This window comes from Aulonocara sp. 'chitande type north' Nkhata Bay, linkage group LG5 (assembly GCF_057382095.1).
Source record: "Aulonocara sp. 'chitande type north' Nkhata Bay isolate Kocher_YH1m ecotype deep benthic linkage group LG5, A_spYH_male_GT1.1, whole genome shotgun sequence".
Lineage (NCBI taxonomy): Eukaryota > Metazoa > Chordata > Actinopteri > Cichliformes > Cichlidae > Aulonocara > Aulonocara sp. 'chitande type north' Nkhata Bay.
In genome coordinates this window covers 39,890,594-39,911,576 of record NC_141348.1, presented here as the reverse complement: position 1 = coordinate 39,911,576, position 20,983 = coordinate 39,890,594, and the positions used below count along the sequence as shown (strand labels likewise).

General features: G+C 40.0%; 1 protein-coding gene across 1 annotated transcript in view; it reads right to left on the bottom strand.

The window, feature by feature from the left end:
- The window catches only part of LOC147331286 (A-type voltage-gated potassium channel KCND3-like), a 110,793-nt gene that overhangs the window by 11,062 nt on the left and 78,748 nt on the right, over positions 1-20,983 (bottom strand). Inside the window, exons 4-5 of the mRNA XM_086293505.1 lie at positions 15,389-15,551; positions 2,952-3,053 (exon numbers count right to left, since the gene is read on the bottom strand). Of these exons, the coding sequence (XP_086149631.1) occupies positions 2,952-3,053; positions 15,389-15,551 (265 nt within the window). The remainder of the gene's footprint in view (positions 1-2,951; positions 3,054-15,388; positions 15,552-20,983) is intronic.

Sequence of the window (20,983 nt, the reverse complement as noted above, 5' to 3'; positions counted from 1 at the left end):
ATTTATCTTGTTATGGTCCAGTGTTCCACGACCAGGACGAAAACCGCATTGTTCCTCCTGTATCCGAGGTTCGACTAACGGACGAACTCTCCTTTCCAACACCCTGGCATAGACTTTCCCAGGGAGGCTGAGGAGTGTGATCCCCCTGTAGTTGGAACACACCCTCCAGTCCCCCTTCTTAAAGATGGGGACCACCACCCCGGTCTGCCAGTCCACAGGTACTGCCCCTGATCTCCACGCAACATTGCAGAGGCGTGCCAACCAGGACAGCCCTACAACGTCCAGAGCCTTCAGGAACTCGGGGCGGACCTCATCAACACCAGGGTGAGGGCCTCCAGCTCGCACTGGAACGGTTCGCAGCCGAGGGTGAAGCAGCGGGAATGAGGATCAGCACCTCCAAATCTGAGGCCATGGTTCTCAGCCGGAAAAGGGTGGAGTGCCCACTCTGGGTCGGGGATGAGTTCCTGCCCCAAGTGGAGGAGTTCAAGTATCTTGGGGTCTTGTTCGCGAGTGATGGGAGAAGGGAGCCCGAGATCGACAGACGGATTATGGCTGCAGCTGCAGTAATGGTGAAGAGGGAGCTGAGTGTAAAAGCGAAGCTCTCAATTTACCGGTCGATCTACGTCCCTACCCTCACCTATGGCCACGAGCTGTGGGTAGTGACCGAAAGAACGAGATCGCGGATACAAGCGGCAGAAATGAGCTTCCTCCGAAGGGTGGCTGGCCTCTCCCTTAGAGATAGGGTGAGAAGTTCGGCCATCCGGGAGGGGCTCAGAGTAGAGCCGCTGCTCCTCCACATCGAAAGGAGCCAGCTGAGGTGGTTCGGGCATCTGACAAGGATGCCCCCTGGGCGCCTCCTGGGTGAGGTGTCCCAGGCATGTCCCACCGGCAGGAGGCCCCGGGGCAGACCCAGGACACGCTGGAGAGATTATATCTCTCGGCTGGCCTGGGAACGCCTTGGTATTCCCCCGGATAAGCTGGAGGAGGTGGCTGGGGAGAGGGAGGTCTGGGCCTCTTTGCTTAGGCTGCTGCCCCCGCGACCCGGCCCCGGATAAAGCGGATGAAGATGGATGGATGGATAAATATCTTGTGTTTCACCTTTTTGAGCTGCCAGACAGATAATTCAGACTTATTTCAACAGACTTATTTATGTATCCTTACTTTCTGTAAAAGGAAAAAGTTATTTCTTTTTTTTTTTTTCTGAAATGGAGATGCTGTAAACCTTCAAAAATAAGTGGGTGACATAAGGTATAATACCTATGAAAAATTTGATTTGGTCTAAGCGCATTATCAAGACTAGGAACACTCAGCTCCTGGGGCGGAAAGTTGATCATTTTGGAAACCTGAAAGTGTACTAATGCATAGCTGATGGCATGGGCATGCAGGAAGTACAAATATATGTTTATATACATATTTCAAGGCTTGATGGCATCAAGTAAATGAGTGACCCACTCATTTATTTTATATATATTGTCCTAGTTCACTACAGCCTTCTTTTTTTGCGTTCTTGTATGTGCTGATTTTTGTATAAGTGAAGCTGGCTTTTATGGGTGTGTGGCTTCTTTCTTTGTTTCTTTAGTGCATGACGCACCATTCCTCTGTGATACTGTTTTGAGCAGTTTTTTTATAGATTTAAATGACTCCAGGAAAAAAGATCAGATAAGAGATAAAGCTGTAATGCCTTCGTATGCAAGATTACCATAAAACTCAACAGGATTATCAATACCCGTGATCTAAGTAACAAATAAAAAAAGCCAAGATGCAACCAGACCCCGAGTGAACTTCTAGTCTAACTAATGACTGTGACAGAATCAGTGATTTTTGTCATATATCTCCACTCACTCCTACCTCGGACCCACGCAGCGTCACCGACTGTCAGAATTGACACCATCGTAATTTGATGCATCAGGACTCTGGCAGCTTCATCACAGACACGAAAAGAAAAGGGGGGTGCTCAGTGCTCACAGATGGCATTTATATGATAATTCTAACCACTTGCAGACACCCATGAGCTTTCATACTGGACTCTATTAGGTCCAAATGGATTTTAGTAACCATCTGCAAGGAGGGGAGTGTGTCACTGAAAACACGAGCGATGGTCTAGATGGATGGGATTTAGGCAATTTGCTCACACTTTACCTAACACATTTTTCCACGGTGGTTATAATATATGTATATATATATATATATTGTATAAAAGAGTGAGGGGATGATTGATTCAAAAAGTAGAAAGTTCTGATCTTTATGCGCAGACATGCATTACAGTAGAGCAAATAATTATTTATGTCCTCTTCTTAGGCTAGGCATTAGAAACTGAATTTCAAAACTACTTTCAAGTTAATCTCTATTGTCTCCACTGTTTCATTGTTCAGCGGCTCCGTTTTGCTTTGAAGCCTCCTTTAATGCACTAACAACCTAATTATTACCAAGAGCGACTCGACAAGCAAGTAAGAACAATCTTACATCCTCGATAACCTCAGCTTACCGTTTTCACAGACACAGATTAAATCAAGTCTCAGACTGATGAACAACCAAAAAAAGCACTTTGTGTTATTACACAGATAACACTCACATGGGGCATTATTAGCCTCTGCTATCACCTCTGCCCTGCATAACAACAAGAATGTAATGGCTCCAACTTCTTCTTTTATAGCCTCTAAATTACTTTTAAATTGTTCTCTGTTTATTTGACAGTAATTGCTGCCACTTTGCTTGTGTTTGCGTACTGCAGATGTGAAGTTGTTGCCTCCAAGCAACTGAGTTGCAGTGAACTGAAATAATTAGTACATGGGCGTTTGACAAGGAACAACATGATTAATACTGAATTACAACCTGCTGGCATTGCACCATTTTTAATGAGCACACTTAATTAAAACAGCTTCCAAGAAATCATCGCGCCCACTTTGCTGTTGGTGGATCTTCGCATTCAGAGGGTCAGGGGTCTTTCTCACCGTCAGCTCCAGCAGTTCGTTGAGAAGTCCGTTGCGTTTGCTCTGAAGGAAGGCGTTGGCGCTGCCGGACTTGGCTATTCTTATCCTGGCCAGTCTGGCTTTCTGGGTGTGGGACGAAGAAGAAGTCACAGCATCAGACAAGGTAGGCGGGAGGTCGGAGAAGATGACTAATACCTATTTAATGATAAGAATCTGCCAACTCATCACACAAACTCTGTAGTAATTTTCACAGCTACTACATGACTGCTCTTATCTCTGCATTTTCAAGTTTCTCTCTTTCATTATATATGACAGAGACTGCTGTCATGTTCTTGTGTCTGTAACATGCTGCTACTGAGTATGTCTGTAAGTCGGCACCCAAACAATACACTCATTTGGGATTGCTGAAAATTTAATTTCAAGTCTGAAATGAGCATAAATATGTTGCTATCTAGCTGCTGCAGATTTTTGCTCACATTTAGCTGAAATCCCAGTAGTGATGTTGGGCGATAAGGCCTGGCTCAGTTTCCAGTTTTTCCCAAAGATGCTGACTGAGGCTGAAGTCACCAGCTAGAAAAAGGTTTTAGACAGCAAATTCTACGATAATGGCTTGTCTTTGTGTTTGGGGAAACATGATAGGATTTCAAGTTACTGGAGGCTTATACCAACTCTAGATTACAGGTGTGCAAGAATATGAGGACCTTTAAACAGGTTTAAAACAGTTAAATAATATGTAAATACTTTGATCAGTTTTTAGTCTAACACAGTGCTCTTTTTAAATATATAAAGATCTCTTATGTTTTATAGAGAAAACAACAATCAAAATCATGAAAGCAATTCTTGGGTAGTTGTAGCTTTAATTGGGATGTCTAACAACAATTTTGCCAAGGCAGTGTAGATTGAATCAAAAAGCTTTTTTTAATGAATGTCTTCTTTTAACTTTTTATTCTTTCATCTGTAACTTTAGCCCTTATATTTTCTGATTCTTTACAGCTTCGCTTTTTCTAGTTTTTCCTTCCAGTCCATTGATACAGAGTTTTTTTTTTTTTTTTTTTATAATTCATTTTATTTGGATCCCTGGAAGAGCAGCAAACTCTGACTAATCATAAATAAAGAATGAAGAATCACGATGATCTCTTTGAAACTCCAATTTTTGGCAGAAAGTTGTGAGACTTTTGAGTCTGAACCCTTCAGATTGATTCTTCTAAAAAGGATAAAACTAAAGAGTCGGTCCACCAAGAAAAGCAACAACAAAAAAAAAATGGGCTCAAACTAAGAAAAATATAAATGCAACATGAAGCCAAGTCTTGCATTTAATGGTGCTGCAAGCACAAATTGATAATTTGCTGCATTAGTGCCAATTATGCCCATGAGAACCTACTGAGTTCACAACATTGCAAAGTCTGTTTGCCAACATTTATCAGTTTATTTTATTCCCTTTCTGTTGCAGCAAAAAGATAAAATTGCTTTAAATAACAGATAAAATAATAGAACAAAGGAGGCAGGAAATGAGAGAGATATTACATTAAGGATTTCATAAAATGAAGAGGATATTATGACAACTGTAAGGTGAGCTTTATCTTTAACCTCACCCCACTGTGCTCTCTCTCTCTCACCCCCTTTATATACTTTTAAGAAACAGGAGATACCGAAGAACATCTGCTTTCCAGACATGATTCAAAAGTAATATTTAGACGCTTCAAAAACTGCCTGTCAGACTAGTGAAGTTGTATGAAAAGCTGGAACCTGAGAGGTAATAATAGTGCTTGTGTATGTATGTGGTCAGTATGTGAAACAGGGATAAAATGGGAGGATCATTGACTGCTTCTTTCTGCAGCTGAAGATTGAATGAATTAGGAACCAGTGAAATTACCGTCACAAGCTGCCTGGCTTTATGATTGATCAAAAGTACTACTTGACACAAGAAAGGGAAAAATATGAAAGAATAAGCGTCTCTGATTCTTCTGTAAGTGCAAAAGGTTGTGCTGAGCGTCTGTGATGAGCTGCTGAGCTCAAACAGTTCTCTAAGAAACTTTTACTCTAAACACATGACAACTCCAGAGGTGTGATTGAGTCTCATTTAGTTCAAAGTTAAAGACAGTGGAAAATATTGAAGCAGATTAAGTCAAACTGCTTTAAAATCAAGTCCCTGAATAGTTAATAAAGGTATCACACATGGATCAATATTTGTCTAGCTGCAATAAAAATTATTTGTTTTCCAACTGAGCACTGTAGTGTTCATTTTTATGCTGTAAACCATTGTGTATGCTCTTGAACGAACTGCAAACCAGGCCTTTTAAAGGTCAATTTGCTTTTGATGGCCTTAAAATCCCATTGATGTAAAAGTTTGTCTGAGCCCCAGAAGGACTGAATGAATCTTTCACTGAAATGTTAGTGAAAATGTAACTGAAAATTCTCTACCAATGATAATGAATTTATTGTTTTGTCCTACAAAACTCATCATCATGAAAATGCCAAACAGAAAAAAATTATGTTTACTTAAAAGTAAGTAAAAAATGTAAATAAATAACTGAAACAAACCGAGGAATTTTCATATGTCAGATCAGGGCCGAATCCCAGTCCTCGAGAGCTACTGCAGCTTTTAGATGCATCCTTACTCCAACACAGCTGCATCAAATGGTTGGATTACCTTTTCAGCATGCCACCAAGTTTGGCAAAGGCCTAATAACAAGCCATTCATTTGATTCAGGTGTGTTAGAACTAGAGATGGCACGATACCACTTTTTTATGTCCGATACCGATACCGATATCATAAATTTGGATATCTGCCGATACTGATATGAATCCGATATAGTGTTTTTTAATCAACAAAACTGTTTTTTTAAAATATCTTGCTGCATTTTGTATAAGTTCATACTCAAGTTTAAAACAAGAACTACACTAAAGCTATTCTGTTATACCTGTATGCAAAAAAAAAATATTTCATAGTTCAGCAATACTGATCAATCTAATAAACTTAAACCTACACCATCCTCCCTATTCTGGTATTTTAAAGAGTACTTAGCGTAAATATTAAGCAACCTAACTAATAGGGTTCCAACTCCCAGCAACAACAAAAATAAATAAATAAAAAATAAGGAACCACCCCTCACGCTCCACCTCATGATGCTTAATCGACGTAATCAACCTTAATTTGATGCAGTGTGAAAAAAAATGCACAGAAATCAATTATTTTTCAAGAAATATTAAATAGATTCAACATCTTTCTTCAACAAAATTGCAGACTGCACAGATGGTACCTTCCCAAAGGAAAATGTACTATAGCTTACTAGGGTATATTAGACTTAACAGTTACTATATACAGTAATGGACTTCTATACATTTTACATCAGATTAAAACTTTGGGTGTCAGATTCAGATAATTATTTATTAAAAGCTCGACATTTTAAATGAGAATAAGAAAGAAAAGTATGTCTTTGTGCCCCCTTTTCCCTGTTCCTGCCCTATCGGCCCCCCTGGCTAAACTTTGCTAGATCCGCCCCTGCACAGTTACAGCCGTCAGCTGCGTAGAAAAAGATCCTGGTGTAGAAAGTAATATTAAATACATTCTAACAACAGGGCCCTGTTTCAGAAAGCCGGTTTAGTGCAAAATCTGAGTAAGTATACCCTGAGTTAACGAAAACTCTGGGTTTTCGGTTTCACAAAGCGAGCTTAGATTAATTCTGAGTGAGTTACTATGACGACACACTCCGTGAAGCTAACCTGCCCCCTATCAGGTTTACTTCAACTAACCCTGACTTTCTCCGCCTCTTTGTCAGAAACCTGTAGATGTTGAAGCCCAAATTCTCCGCAGAGCTCTCCGCCGGGAGAGAGTGATTAGAGCGCATTTTATCATTTCCTGATGATTTTCTGTGTGAACGTTACCGTTTTTCAGCACAATCCATAATTTATTTGGATAACATCCTCAGGCCATATATTGCTCATGTGACACATCGCGGACATCCTCTCAGTTCTGTACATATTATTTGTATTGCACTTCGGTTTTTTGCAAACGGGAGCTTTCTGTATAATATTGGTGATGCTGAGCACGTTTCCAAGGCTACCGTCTGTCGGGCAGTCAGGAATGTTACAGTTACACTGAAACGTCTCCTGTACTCGTTTGTGGTGTTCCCCGGTCATAGACCCACAAGATTTATCAAAGAGGGATTCCACAAAATTGCAGGTATCAGGATGAACAAAACTTAATTCATGATGTGGTGATACTTGAACTACTACTTAAATTTTACATTTATTCTCACGGTTCCCAGGCGTGATTGGCTGTATAGATGGCACTCACATTCCAATCATTGCTCCTTCAGTAAATGAAGGAGACTATGTGAACAGGAAGTCTTTCCACAGCATTAATGTACAGGTACATAGTTCCCTGTAGCATTTCAAACTAACAAATTATTTCATTATAGTAATGGATGCTAATTTGTGTTCTCTGCACTGTGAAGATCATATGTGATGGTCAAAGGAGCTTGCAAAGAAAAGCGTCTGGACTTCTTTAAGTTGCTTGAAGACGTTTCACCTCTCATCCGAGAAGCTTCTTCAGTTCTAAGGTCAAATGGTGGAGAGTCCCAGATATAAACCTAGTGGGAGAAACCCCCCACAGAGGGACAAAAGGACCCCCTGATGATCCTCTAATCGCCTGAGCCAAGGTGTGAAACTGGGTGTGGGTCCCAATCAGCCAGGGTTTCGGGTGTGTTCATTGTGAAACCTGGCCCCACCTTATCATGCGAATTCCTGAGATCAGATGGCCCAGGATGTGAGTGGGCGTTAAGGCGTCTGGGAAGGGATCTCAAAACTGGATTATAGATGGCAGAGAGTTGGTGTCGTAAACCCCCGCCTCTGTTCAAAGATGGTCGCTCACAGTGGACTCTTTGTTTTTTAAAGTGTGTGTTCTCTTGTGCGCACCACGGGTCCATCCGTGTTAACTCCGTGTTTTCTCCCTGTGTATCTTAACCCATGTTTGCTCTGCTCTCCATCTCCTTCAGGTTTCAGATTTGTTTGTTTGATCCTTAGTTTTTCTAGTTCAGGTTTTCTTAGTTCTGATTTTGCCTCCCTTGCTTTTGTTTAGCTTTTGTTATCGTAAGTAAAGCTCAGTCGCATCAAGTAAGTGCCTTCATTTTGGGTCCTTCTTCATAACTCCACGTGGCTTGCCTCGCTAGCCGTTACAGTACCCAAGTTCATCATGAGAAGAATGTCTTCAGTTCATTGTGCCTCATTAATGTATACTAAGAAAGTGTACTAGGAAAATACTACTGTATATTAGGCTTTGGCTGCACAATTTGCAAGTTTAAAAGTTCAAAAAAAGGTAAAAAAAAGAAAGAAAAAAAGATGGGCATTAGTAAGTAAGTAAATCTCACTTGAATTTCTTTTTGTGCATAATAATTTGTTACTCTTTAAAAGAAAAGATACAACATGTCAATCTTGTAATCAATGCACAAAAATGTCCGCTGTTACTGTAGCCAAAAAGCTTCTGTCTTTATCCTTTATTCCAAAAAGTCTTTGCGTACACGTTAGCAAGCTGCAGTTTTACTCTAATGTTCATTTTGGATAGAAAGAACTTTTTAATGGCAAGCTTCACATGCAGGTTAAGCTTGTGATTCTCTTTCAGACTATAAATGTGTGCATGCTAATAGCAACAGTTGCAAGCATTACCTGCACATCCTGTAATGAAATCTTACATTATCTGAGGCTTCTAGTCTAACCCTGGACAGACTGGCATTTTTTTCTCATGTTGTTGAAAATCTTTTCTACTTCTAGAATATTTTCCTTGGACTGGAATGGTTTTTTTTTTTTTTTTTTTACCTCAGTACCAGATTCATAAATATCCCAAAGGTCTCAGGAAGCTCTTTAGATGTAGGCATGATGATGCTACACATTTCAATAACAAAGAGAAGACACTGGATGTTTGGTGTCACATATCATTCCCTACGGAGAATCTTACAACCTTACACCCAAGCTGAAATGTGATTGATCTGCTTTAACTTCATTTGACCAGGAAGTTCTACTGAGATCAAATTTCACAATTCTTGACCGAGGAAGCAAACATTAAATACAACCTCTACAACACAATATATTGCATACAAATACCCACAACATGAAGCATAAAACACAAGAGAAAAACACCCACAGCTCTAATTCCCCATATTCCCTACAATGCTTTTAAATTCACTAGAGGCCTCTTTTTTCTGAAATGTTATGTCATTTATATATTCAAATTATGAAAATGATTAAAATTTTTCTGTCTTTTTCATACAGCTTTCATTTAAAAGAGCTGTTTGAGAGTTGTTCATATGTTTGCTTGTTCAAATATGTTGAAAAAGTCCACAGAGTTTAATTGATATACTTTACTGCTTTATTCCTTAAGATTCTACTGTAAAATAAAATGGAAAACCCCATGAATGAATGTGTTATTTTTATGGCAAATACACTCAAAGCGCTTTATACAGCATCTCCCAATCACACAAGCACTTTCTAACATTCCCACTCTAATGAATGCATTGTGAGCAGCTCGAGGTTAAGTATCTTGGCCAAGGATACTTTCACAGGCAGACTGGAGGATAGGGATAGAACCACCCACCCTCTTATTAGCAGATGACCTGCTCTGCCTCCTGAGCCAAAGCCACCTGAATAAACCTCATTCTTCTATTAAAGTATAAAAATTCTGATGAAAGTATCAAATACTTGATACTTTGTTATTCTGATACATCAAATTCCCTCCATAAAATTAAAAACAAAGCATGATACTGTAAAAGGGGAGGAGAGGTTATGTTAAAAATCCGTCAAAATCCCAAAAATTGAAATTCACTAAACTCAACTTTAGAAGTAAATGCCTCCTAAAGGGTGATGAATAAGTATTTCATGGCTGGGGAAGTTCTTTAAGAAATTACTCTAAAGTTTGGTGTGCCCCGAACGAGCCTCTTCAACATCCTGACTAAAATCCAGTCATGATTGTGGTGATTTTACTTCATCGGTGGTCTCAGTTGACCGCACAAATCAGACCTATATGCTCCAACATTACCACCCACAGTCTGACAGTCAGACAGCAGAAAGGTTCAAAATGTTCACTTCCAAGACAAGTGAGCCTTGAAACTACTGCTATATAGAGCCCTCTTCCTGTTTTTTCTTTCTTCTACCCCAATAAGACCTCTCTTACACTTCCTCCTTCTGCTTCCTCGGTCTTCTTTTTATTCTCTTACTCTTTTTACTCTTGTCAGACCTCCATCCCTCTTTCCTCTCTTGCTCCCATCGTCTTGTTTTGCCCTCACGTCTCTGGTCTCAGGACTTTTTTTCCTTAACAACCTGCCATCTCTCAGTGTGGCTCCACTTGACTTTGCTGTCCCATTACCGGTGTGACCTCAGTCCATTTACTGCCTCGACACTTATCAGCACTCTGACTGCACTGTGCTGCAGTGCTGATTTGCTGAAGGAATAAAAGAGGAACCTGTCTTTGTCATCTGCACGTTTGGTTTTCAAATTATTGGGGAATTAGGAACATTAGTATCAGGGCAGGGGTTGTTTCTGTGGCTAGTTATATCCTCAATGGGTTACTGAACTTCAAGACAGACTGTACTTTGCACTGAGGCATACACTCCAGTAGTTAGCAGGCAATAACTATCATTAAGCCCAATTTGGTTTCTCTACTTTCTATTTAATGACTGAGAAGCCACGATGGATACACGAGAAGACCTTTTTGTAAAATCAAATCCCCTGATGACTACATAATTGTAATAGGAACCGAGAGCAGTGTGTGGTTATAGAAGAATGAAGACGAATGAGTTCTGGAGAGAAATGGGAGGCCAGAACATATAAAGTAATAAAAGGAAAATTTATTTTTGAACAGAGTTACCATAACAGATATTTCCCCTTGATTTTTCTTCCTATTGTTTTAAGTTATATTAAAGGCAGAAGAAGAAGAAGCTACTTCATTAGACCAAATATAGCTCACTGGGGGACACTGTACAAAAACCATGAGCAGTAGTCCATAATTTTTTTATATTTTGCTGGAAAAACAAGGAATTGTTTCACTGGTTTATTGAAACATGTGCCAGCATATGTATACAGCCATCTTTATTCTTCAGTACAGACTGAACTCTCAGAGGGAAACTTTCCTGTAGTCTTCAGGAATACCCCCAACCCCCCAGAACATTTAAATCTCTTGGCTGCCTTTTGTTCCCAGACTGTTCTAGTTAATGTCAGGGTCCAGGCTCTGGGCAGGCTGGTCTACGACTGATAGTGTTGCTTAGTTTTTCTGCCCAGATCCCCAACATCACCTTTGACAAGGTCCCCAACGCCACTTGCTGAAATGAAGCTGCAAACCATGTCAGAGCCTCTGCTGTGTTTAACAGATGATTGTAGACACTCTTGTACCTCCTTTGTACATATTGACAATGAAACAGACAAAATAAACTCAGCTATGTTCCTGCTCCTGCCCTGCATTTGTGTTGGATTTCATTGTTGTTTTAGTTCATTCCTGTATTCAGAGTCCTGCATCAGGGTCTGTTATTTTGCCTGCTATAACTGTCATATGTCAAGAAGAGCTTCTTGACAGCCACCCTTCCACCATTTCTAATGAGGCTTCGGTGAACAGTAGATGGATCAATTGAAGGGCCAAATGCATCTCTCAGGGTTGGTGTCGGTGTCTTGTGCTATTTTCTAAGGACATCACTTTGACATACTGTTCATTTGCTCTTTTAGGCCTGCCACTTTTTCTTTTGTCCTCCACTTATGCACTTTAATCATTTTGTTACCGACACACTGCACACTAAATAATCTAAATATTCCAAATCAGCGGTCCCCAACCCCCGGGCGTTTGGTACCGGGCCGCGAGAGTTGAGGCTCGGGTGTGAAATGTATGGTTTTCAGGGTTTTTATCAGTTTTTTGTTATTGTTTTTATCGTTAACTCTGTTTTCCTCGGTCTTTTCACGTGTGTTATGAATAAATCTTCTTTTTTCGGTACCGGTAGGCTACTAGTTTTATTTTGTTGTATTTATCTGCGACACCTTAAAGGCCGGTCCCTGAAAATATTGTCGGGCATAAACCGGTCCGTGGCGCAAAAAAGGTTGGGGGCCGCGATCTAAATAGCAAAAACACTATTTTATGCTAATTAACCATGTTGTTTTTCGCATCTTTTAATAAATTCAACTAAAGAAGTAGCAAGAAATTATATATTTTTGGGATGGGTTCTTGTTTCTTGTGCCTAAAATTTATAATCTAGAACTGGCTTGTTGCTAACATGTTTATTAGGTGTAAGCACAACACTGGCTCATCCCTTGAGTTAGGTGCCTTTTTTCTTCTTGAATGATTCACAGGTCAGTGTTAAGAGGCTTAAAAAGCAAAAACATTCCTCTGAAAGCGGTCAGATAGAAAGACTGGAAAAACTGAAAATGAGTGAAAAAGCAGACAATGACCAAGATAAACTAAAGCTTCACAAAAACACCAACGTGTGTGAGGGACATTTTTGTTGTGTAATAGGATTAAATCCATTTAAAGCCATGACAGAGTGCAGCTTGTCATGTTGAAATACCAGAACAAGTTATTTTTTCATTTCCTATTAATTGCAAGGTAACAATTTTTTTAATACAATACCAAGTCCAGACCTACTTTCTTTTTTTAAAATTTGTTTTATTTACGTGACACTTTAGATACAAACATTTATGCTAAATTACTATATTAAAGCCACCTATAGACCTTAACTCTAATTGCTGAATCAGATTTCTTTCTAAGCACTTTTGCACTTCCGTGTTTGCTTACATTTTGTTGTCCTGTCCGTTGTTTCAACTTTGAACATTAGTTTTTAAGCCTTTAAGCTTTTAAAATGTGAATAATGGTTTACTTGCATCAGGGATTTCTATTGAGGGAAGATCCTCAACGACCACGGCAAAAAGCAGCAATAAAATGTTATTTCTTTTTAATTATCCTTTAACAGCTTAATAATGTTTTTGTAAATTAATTCCTCATTGAGAGTTTCCCAGAGAGCCTCCTCACTGCTTTAATAGGCACTATAAGCCTGAAAAGCATCAAAAAGCTAAAAGAACTTCATTAGTGTGAAGAGTTTATGGTCCCTTTGTGGTCTAAAAATGTTTTACAACCACTGAAAGATGATATCTAAAAAAAAAATCCTTCAAGATCAATATAAAAAGCAACTTGCACAACAAATGCATGGGAAAAAAAAAGCTGCTGGGTCATGGAGTATATTTGGTCAGCCCTACTGTCAGTCGCTGTTGCTTAGCAACAGTACGACCATGCCCACTTAAGCATGTCAATATCAAAACAATAGACATTCTGTCAATGAACAAGTAACTACGCATCTGTTATGAAAGTGTTACAGAAGAAGTGCTGCAGAGGTTGTATTTTCTGTATACTACATCAGTGAGAAACAGTGTTTTAAAGTAGCAATGACACGATAAAATTATTTAGTGCGTCATATTTTTATGAAACATACACAACTGGGCAGCCTTTCGAAAATATTATGAAACCAGATCTAAGTACACAAGGTTTTTCTCAATTTCTTGAATGTAAATATTACCAAGACTGACTGAGGTTTGATCTAACAGGATGAATCCAACTTCACCAGTTCACCAATTCATTACCTCTATCAGACCTATTTTACTCAGAACTGAGCCTCACTGGACTCAATAAAGGTGCGAGAGAGCCCATGCTGTTGTGTTTGAACTGATTGAAATCAGTATATTAATTAGAAAACCACACACCTAGGATTCTAATATCAGTAAGGATTCAAATCACACTTTTCCCTCCTCAATTAGCTATCAGCAGCTGCTCTCTAACTTAATAGCGCTCTTATCTAGCCCCATAGAAAGGTCAAGCCTACTGGGGGAATTGTAGTGAATGGCTGGCTAACATTTGGTACTTAGTGTGTGTCTAAGAAACTTGTGTGTGAGTGTGTCTAAAAGTATGTTATGTTAATGTGCATCTGAAGGGCAACACATTTCTTGTGTGTATGATGGTGCTGAAAAATGTGGGATGAATTATGGTGAAGGACATTCATTCGCAAAGCAGTTGTACAGTTCCTAATTGGGGTCAGTCCCTTTCACCAGCACCTTTTTTTAAGTTGGTAAAAATACCCGTGTGCCTTCCATATGAACGAAACTCATCTGTCATCAAGATCTTTAAACTCACATCCATTATTTTAATGATGTGAATAAAACAAAAGGACTTTCAAAAGTTTTTATTCCCATTTTAGGACTAACTATTAGTACAGCACATCCAAAAGTTTTACTCAACACTTCATCCTTCCATTTATTCTCATTAATTTATTAATGTGTCATATTGCATTACAACTTCGGCCTTTTGAAAATAAAGAGCATGCACTCCTCTGGTAATATTTGCACATGATTTAACACAGCCACTGATTTCAGCCACACATATTCCTTAGAGGTGCAACAATACTTGTATCGATATTGAACCGTTCGATACAGTGCTTTCGGTTCGGTACGCATGTGTATCGAACAATACAAAATTTTTAATTTATTTGATCAACTTTTCTTCTGACGATGCTGTCTGTGTGAGCGCTCAGTGGATCTGCGCTCGACAGTGCAGCCTAGGCGGAGTAGCCGAACACAGTGACGCACTGACCGCAGGGCAAGCTAGCGAGACAGAGCTCTCGTTGCAACATGGCAAATTGAACCTCCCCCACCCTCATTCAGATCTGGTGTTTGGAACTATTTTGGTTTTCATGAGATGTATGACCCTGAAGGTAAGCACGTCATTGACAAAAGTAAAACAGTATGTTGGATGTGCCACGCAATGCTCAATTACATGGGTGGGAACTAGTGCGTTAGCGCAGTTTGCTCATTAACGTGTTGACGCCGTCCAGCCCCACGCACGTGGCGATCCACCATAGCTCGTTAATGGAGATTTGCCGTGTTGTGGCGTTAACGTCATTTCAACAAGATTAACGCTGACAGCACTAGTGGGAACACAACGAATATGACTGCACATTTACGCCGACATCATCCTAGTGCAAAGACAAAAACAACAAGCACGCATGCTACAAAGAGTCATTTAGACAGCCGTTAGCACATGATTCTCCTTATGGGGACCTGATATGTTTAATATGCTGCTGAGAATATAGCCCAGAAGAAGCGTATAGTATAGCTTTTATTTTGGAAAGAGCCATTTCTCTGTAATAAACTCTCTTTTCCAAAGATGAGTGATTTCTCGATCTGATAGATTTATTTTTTTATTACTTTGTTGTTTCAGCAACATTAAATTTAAAAACTGTACTTTTGAGTTAAAATATATATTTATAATTTTAATAAATGGCAAATTAAAAAGGCATGAACATTTTTTTTTGTATTGAAAAAATATCAAACCGTGACACCAAAGTATCGAACTGAACGGAACTGTGAATTTTGTGTATCGTTGCACCCCTAATATTCATTGTTGTCCCTGTCGAAGCACATGAGAAAAAGACACTAACTTGTACCTTCTGAGCACGCCGTTTATCTGCTCTCTGGTTCTGGTGGTAGATGCGGCTGAAGTTGGAGACAATGACAGGGACGGGCAGAGCGATCACCAGGACGCCACTCAGGGAGCAGATGGAGCCAAAGATCTTTCCAGCAATTGTCTTTGGCACCATGTCCCCATACCTACAAAAGGAGATAAATGAGAAAGGTTAGGAAAAAGATGAACGTTGATGCATAGTGTTACGTTTCGGTGTGTCGGTGTTTTGTTTTTGCGTGACTGTTATGTATTTCCTGCTTTACTTTGAAAGTCTGTGTTATTTTAGTGTGTTCAGTTTACGTTTTCCCTGTCTCGTCAGTTCTAATTTGCCCCAGCTGTGTTTCCCTCCTGTGGTCCATTCCCTGATTGCTCCTTCTATGTATTTAAGCCTTGTGTTTCAGTATGTCATGGTCGCGATCTCCCCCGTGTTGTAAATAGTTTGGTGTGGTTGTTGTAAATAAATAGTCTGTTGTAAATACTTTCGTCATGGGATATTTTCGTTTTGGGATTTTGGTGGAGGGCCTTCGTGGTTTTATTTACCTTATTTTTATTTTCCTGCGTTGCACCCCGGTTGCCTAGGCCGGGGTGTAACATATGGGGGCTCGTCCGGGATCGCTGGAGGGTCCGAGGGCCGCTTCAGCCTCCGTCTGTCTTCGCTGGAGGGCCCGGGGACCGCTTCAGCCGTCCGCCGTCGCTGGAGGGTCCGAGGGAGGGACCGCTTCAGCCGTCTGTCTTCGCTGGTGGGTCCGAGGGACCGCTCCAGCCTTCGTCCGCCTTCGCTGGAGGATCCGAGGGACCGCTCCAGCCTTCATCTGCCTTCGCTGGAGGGTCCGAGGGACCGCTCCAGCCTCCGTCTGTCTTCGCTGGAGGGTCCGTGGGACCGCTCCACACTTCATCCGCCTTCGCTGGAGGGTCCGTGGGACCGCTCCAGCCTTCATCTGCCTTCGCTGGAGAGTCCGTGGGACCGCTCCAGCCTTCATCCGCCTTCGCTGGAGGGTCCGAGGCACCGCTCCGGCCTTCGTCTGCCTTTGCTGGAGGGTCCGAGGCACCGCTTCAGCCTTCGTTTGTCTTCGCTGGAGGGTCCGTGGGACCGCTCCAGACTTCATCCGTCTTCGCTGGAGGGTCCATTGGAGGGACCGCTTCAGCCTTCGTCCGCCTTCGCTGGAGGGTCCGAGGCACCGCTCCGGCCTTCGTCTGCCTTCGCTGGAGGGTCCGAGGCACCGCTTCAGCCTTCGTTTGTCTTCGCTGGAGGGTCCGAGGCACCGCTCCAGCCTTCGTCGCCTGCTGGAGGGTCCGGGGGACCGCTCCAGCCTCCACCAGCCTTCATCCGGTTTTGATCAAACATTTCACTTGGGGTTACATGTTTGATTTTTGGGTAGGGGGAAATGTTACGTTTCGGTGTGTCAGTGTTTTGTTTTTGCGTGACTGTTATGTATTTCCTGCTTTACTTTGAAAGTCTGTGTTATCTTAGTGTGTTCAGTTTACATTTTCCCTGTCTCGTCAGGTCTAATTTGCCCCAGCTGTGTTTCCCTCCTGTGGTCCATTCCCTGATTGCCCCTTCTATGTATTTAAGCCTTGTGTTTCAGTGTGTCATGGTCGCGATCTCCCCCGTGTTGTAAATAGTTTGGTGTTTTTGTTGTAAATAAATAGTCCGTTGTAAATAGTTGTGAACGGGTTTGTTAATATTTTCGTTTGAGACACCTTCGTTTTGGGATTTTGGTGGAGGGCCTTCGTGGTTTTATTTGCCTTATCTTTATTTTTCTACGTTGCACCCCGGTTGCCTAGGGAAGTGGGAAGTGAGTGGGGCAAACTATTTGTTACGTTTATTTACTTGCCGGGACCAGAACGTAACATAAGTGGTATATCGACTACTTCTGGCGACGGAAAAACTGTGCCGCCAGCTAGATCGTTTCCCAAGATGATGTCAATACCTGCAACCGGTAACTGGGGTCGCACCCCAAGCTTAACCTCACCAGACAAAAACTGAGACGAAAGCTGCACCAAGTGTAAAGGAACCCGTATTACACACATCCTAACTCCCCAGGCTAACACATCCGCCCCACAACAGGATTGAGCTGAAAACGGTAAGACCCCCTCACGAATGAGCGACTGTTTCGCACCAGTGTCTCGCAAAATACTGACAGGAGTCTTCAAGAATTTAATAAATTGTGAAAAATGGACTTAAGATAATAATATTCACAATAACTGGTGGTAACCAGTTATTATGAATATTTTTGAAACTTCTATGAGTTGGATTTTTTTAGAGAAACATTGAAAGATGCTATTACTATACTAGAACTGATGGGTTGGATTTTACATTGTTTGATTTATGTGACCGCAAAGATATGTATTTTCTAATTATCAACAAGTGAGAATCGAGAACTTTTTGAACATTTATTAAAAATACATATGTACTCTACATTTCATTAATTATTTCAGCTCTTTTACAATATTTGATCAACTTAAAAAATAAGGAAAAACTCTAAAAAAATGCCTTACTCACTGAAATTTTACCAATTCTTTAACCAATTATTACCATAATGTCTGTAAATGTAGTGAATTTATAATTTTATATAATGACCACAAGGATAGACATTTTTCTTTCATCATTTGATAAATATAGTTATGTTGTACAGCCCCGATTGCTGGGGGGTAGCCTACTAGCCTTAATAAATTTTTATTTATACATATTTATAAACCTAATAAATAGACATTAAGAATTGTATTTACAACATTAAATTACTTTAACCTACACTGATCTTTATTCCTATCAAGGAATAAAGCTAATAGGTGCTATGAACTACGAATTCCCCTTTTAATTTTTCTGTATTGATTAAGAACAGGAGGCCTCACATGTGAGAGTGACACTGTCACAAGGTGACACTGGTTGTGTCTGCTGTAATGATCTGATTAGATTAGACAAGAAATTATGAAATCTGACAATTGTGATATTCTTATTCTCTAAAACAAGCGTTAAGCAGAAAAGTTTGTGTAACATCCTATTGCAGACCAGTCAGCTTACCATTTGTTATTGAGTTGGCCATCCTCATAGAGAAATGCCGCCTTGCTGAGATCTTCTTTGAAATGAAGTCTACATTTCCATAACATTTCTTTTTAAACTGACCAGATGTTCTATGCTGTTCATGTGTCTGACTTGCTGCCCAGCTCATCAGCTCTGTGCAGGTTGCCGTTGCTTCCATCAGTGTACTTTTAGCAGAGCTACTTGTGGGGAGCTTCTGAAATGCAAAGTGGCATATTTGGAGGAATCACAAGCATTAGCTTGACCGACCATGACCTGTTCCTACATCCCAGCGAGAAGAAGGCACAAGGTTAGATGAGTTCAAGACGAAAGACACTGTAGTGAAATCATCATTAGAGATGATGCAATCATCATTAGAGATGATTTCACTACAGGAAATCATCTCTAATTCAAAGCAAAGTAACTAACGTTGCACTTTAACCATTTGTTTTATTTATCTATTTGACTACAAAAGCCATATCCTAGCTTTAGTTAGGACTTTGAATTGTACCGTTTGGTGAAAGTGATATTGTTTGTGCAGATATTAGTGCTGCTGGATGAACCAATGGCTTTAATTTATATGTGGAAGTTTTGTTTTATACATAGAGTTTAAAACCTTATAGAAAAATGGCTTTTTACCGTCTATCAGGATTTATATTGTCTAGAAACTACAAATATTTATGTTTAGTGACATAATAATTTTTATTTTCAAAAATAATTATGCTGTTTATCATTGAGTCATTGAGAAAACCATAAATACTGGATTGGACAGCATGTGTGGGAGCTGTCATGCTGCACCAGATTACTACAGATAACTACACTGCAAATGTCACGAGCTTCTGCCTTTTTCCTAAACTAAAATGAAATTAAATAAAGTATGGTTAGATTCCTGGTCAGGAGTCAAATGACATGTTTTGCTAGTCGACCTAAAACTTCCTGAACTAGACATTTCCCAGCTTGACTTGTGGCAAACAGCCTTTTTTCTGTTTTGTTGTATATACAGTATTGTGCGAAAGACAAGCATGGACCATAATAGTCCTGTTAGTCTCTGTGCTGTGTAAAGCCAGACAGACTGCCTGACCTTACCTGTGCAATATTTGTGTGGTTTGCTGTGTGTGGTACAAGTGCTTTCTTTTGTATCACACATACTAAAGGATACAAATGCCAAGGTGAAAGCATTATGTAAATTGTAAACCTGAACAATGTGTTTTCACAAAGACCCATTATGTGTGATGCACAATAGGCAGTGACACTGAGAGTCTATCTACAGCTCTGACAAAGTGAGCCTCATCACTACCCAAGGACAGTTATTTGTAATTGGGAAAACTATCAATTGATGCGCGTTCAAAGCAAACACACGCATCATTTTGTAAGTGCTGAATTCAAGGGCTGAAATTCAATACCTATTACAAAAACTAACATTGGATACTGTTGGAAATAATTCTGCAGCAAATCGAATGTATGAAGTCAGGTAGGGCTGTGCGATATGACCAAAATCTCATATCCCGATATAAGAATTCTATCGTCGATAACGATATAAATCACAAAAATTTAACATTTTCTGTAAATTATGTGAATCTCGGGCAGCTCGACTTGCGGGAAGTGTTTCCAGCTGCGCATCATGTAGCTGGAGTCGAGTGTTTTAACCGATGCATGAAACGATATATTTTTAGACATAAGTTGTAAAGGCCGCCGTTTTCTTTGTGAGTATTTATTACACAGCGTGCTGCGGGGAAAAGCCTGTTCTAACGTTTGAGTCTAAGGTTTATTTTTTAACACCTGGCGGCTCTTTTTTTAATTCTCATCCGTAAATGATCTGCTCTTTCACGTGATTCTGTTTATTTTGAAAGGTCTCAACAGGATCTTGAGCTTTATTGTGAAAGGTTTATGTGGAACATAAACAAGCGGACACGCGATGCTGTTACCGTCGTTGTTGCTAACCACAACAAATAAAAACAGGCACTTGTCTGTCCATAGTGTGGTTATATAAAATATAAGAGAAAGAGAGAACTTTACGAAATTAATATAGCCACTATAGTGACCATCAAAACGATGAAAAAATATTGCCGTAAACAGTTTATTTTGCGACACCACGAAACAAACGATAGCGTAAAATGAAAGATAGATGTTTTTATATCATCATCTGATATATATTGATATATCGAACAGCCCTAAAGTCAGGGTATAGATCAGTATAAAGCTAAACTATACCATACAGTTCATACCATAGTTTATACCATAGGGTTTTGTATAATTACCTGAAAAAGATCTGTTCAGTATTATTGACTCTGTAAGTAAAAGATTCATTTTAATCTGAGTCATTGTCCCCTGTGCTTTTAGGCAAAGTAACACTGAGATCCGTTGCAATATTGTAAAATATATTATATTGTGTAATTTACTGTATATTGTATATATTTATAGTGTATAATATAGTATATAGTAAATCTTAAAATATTATAAGAGTTGTATTCAGCTTGAGTAATATCATAATCACTTCACCATTCTCTCCTATGTTGAGGTGGGCTGCATGTGTGCAGTAGTACACATCATAAAGTAGAC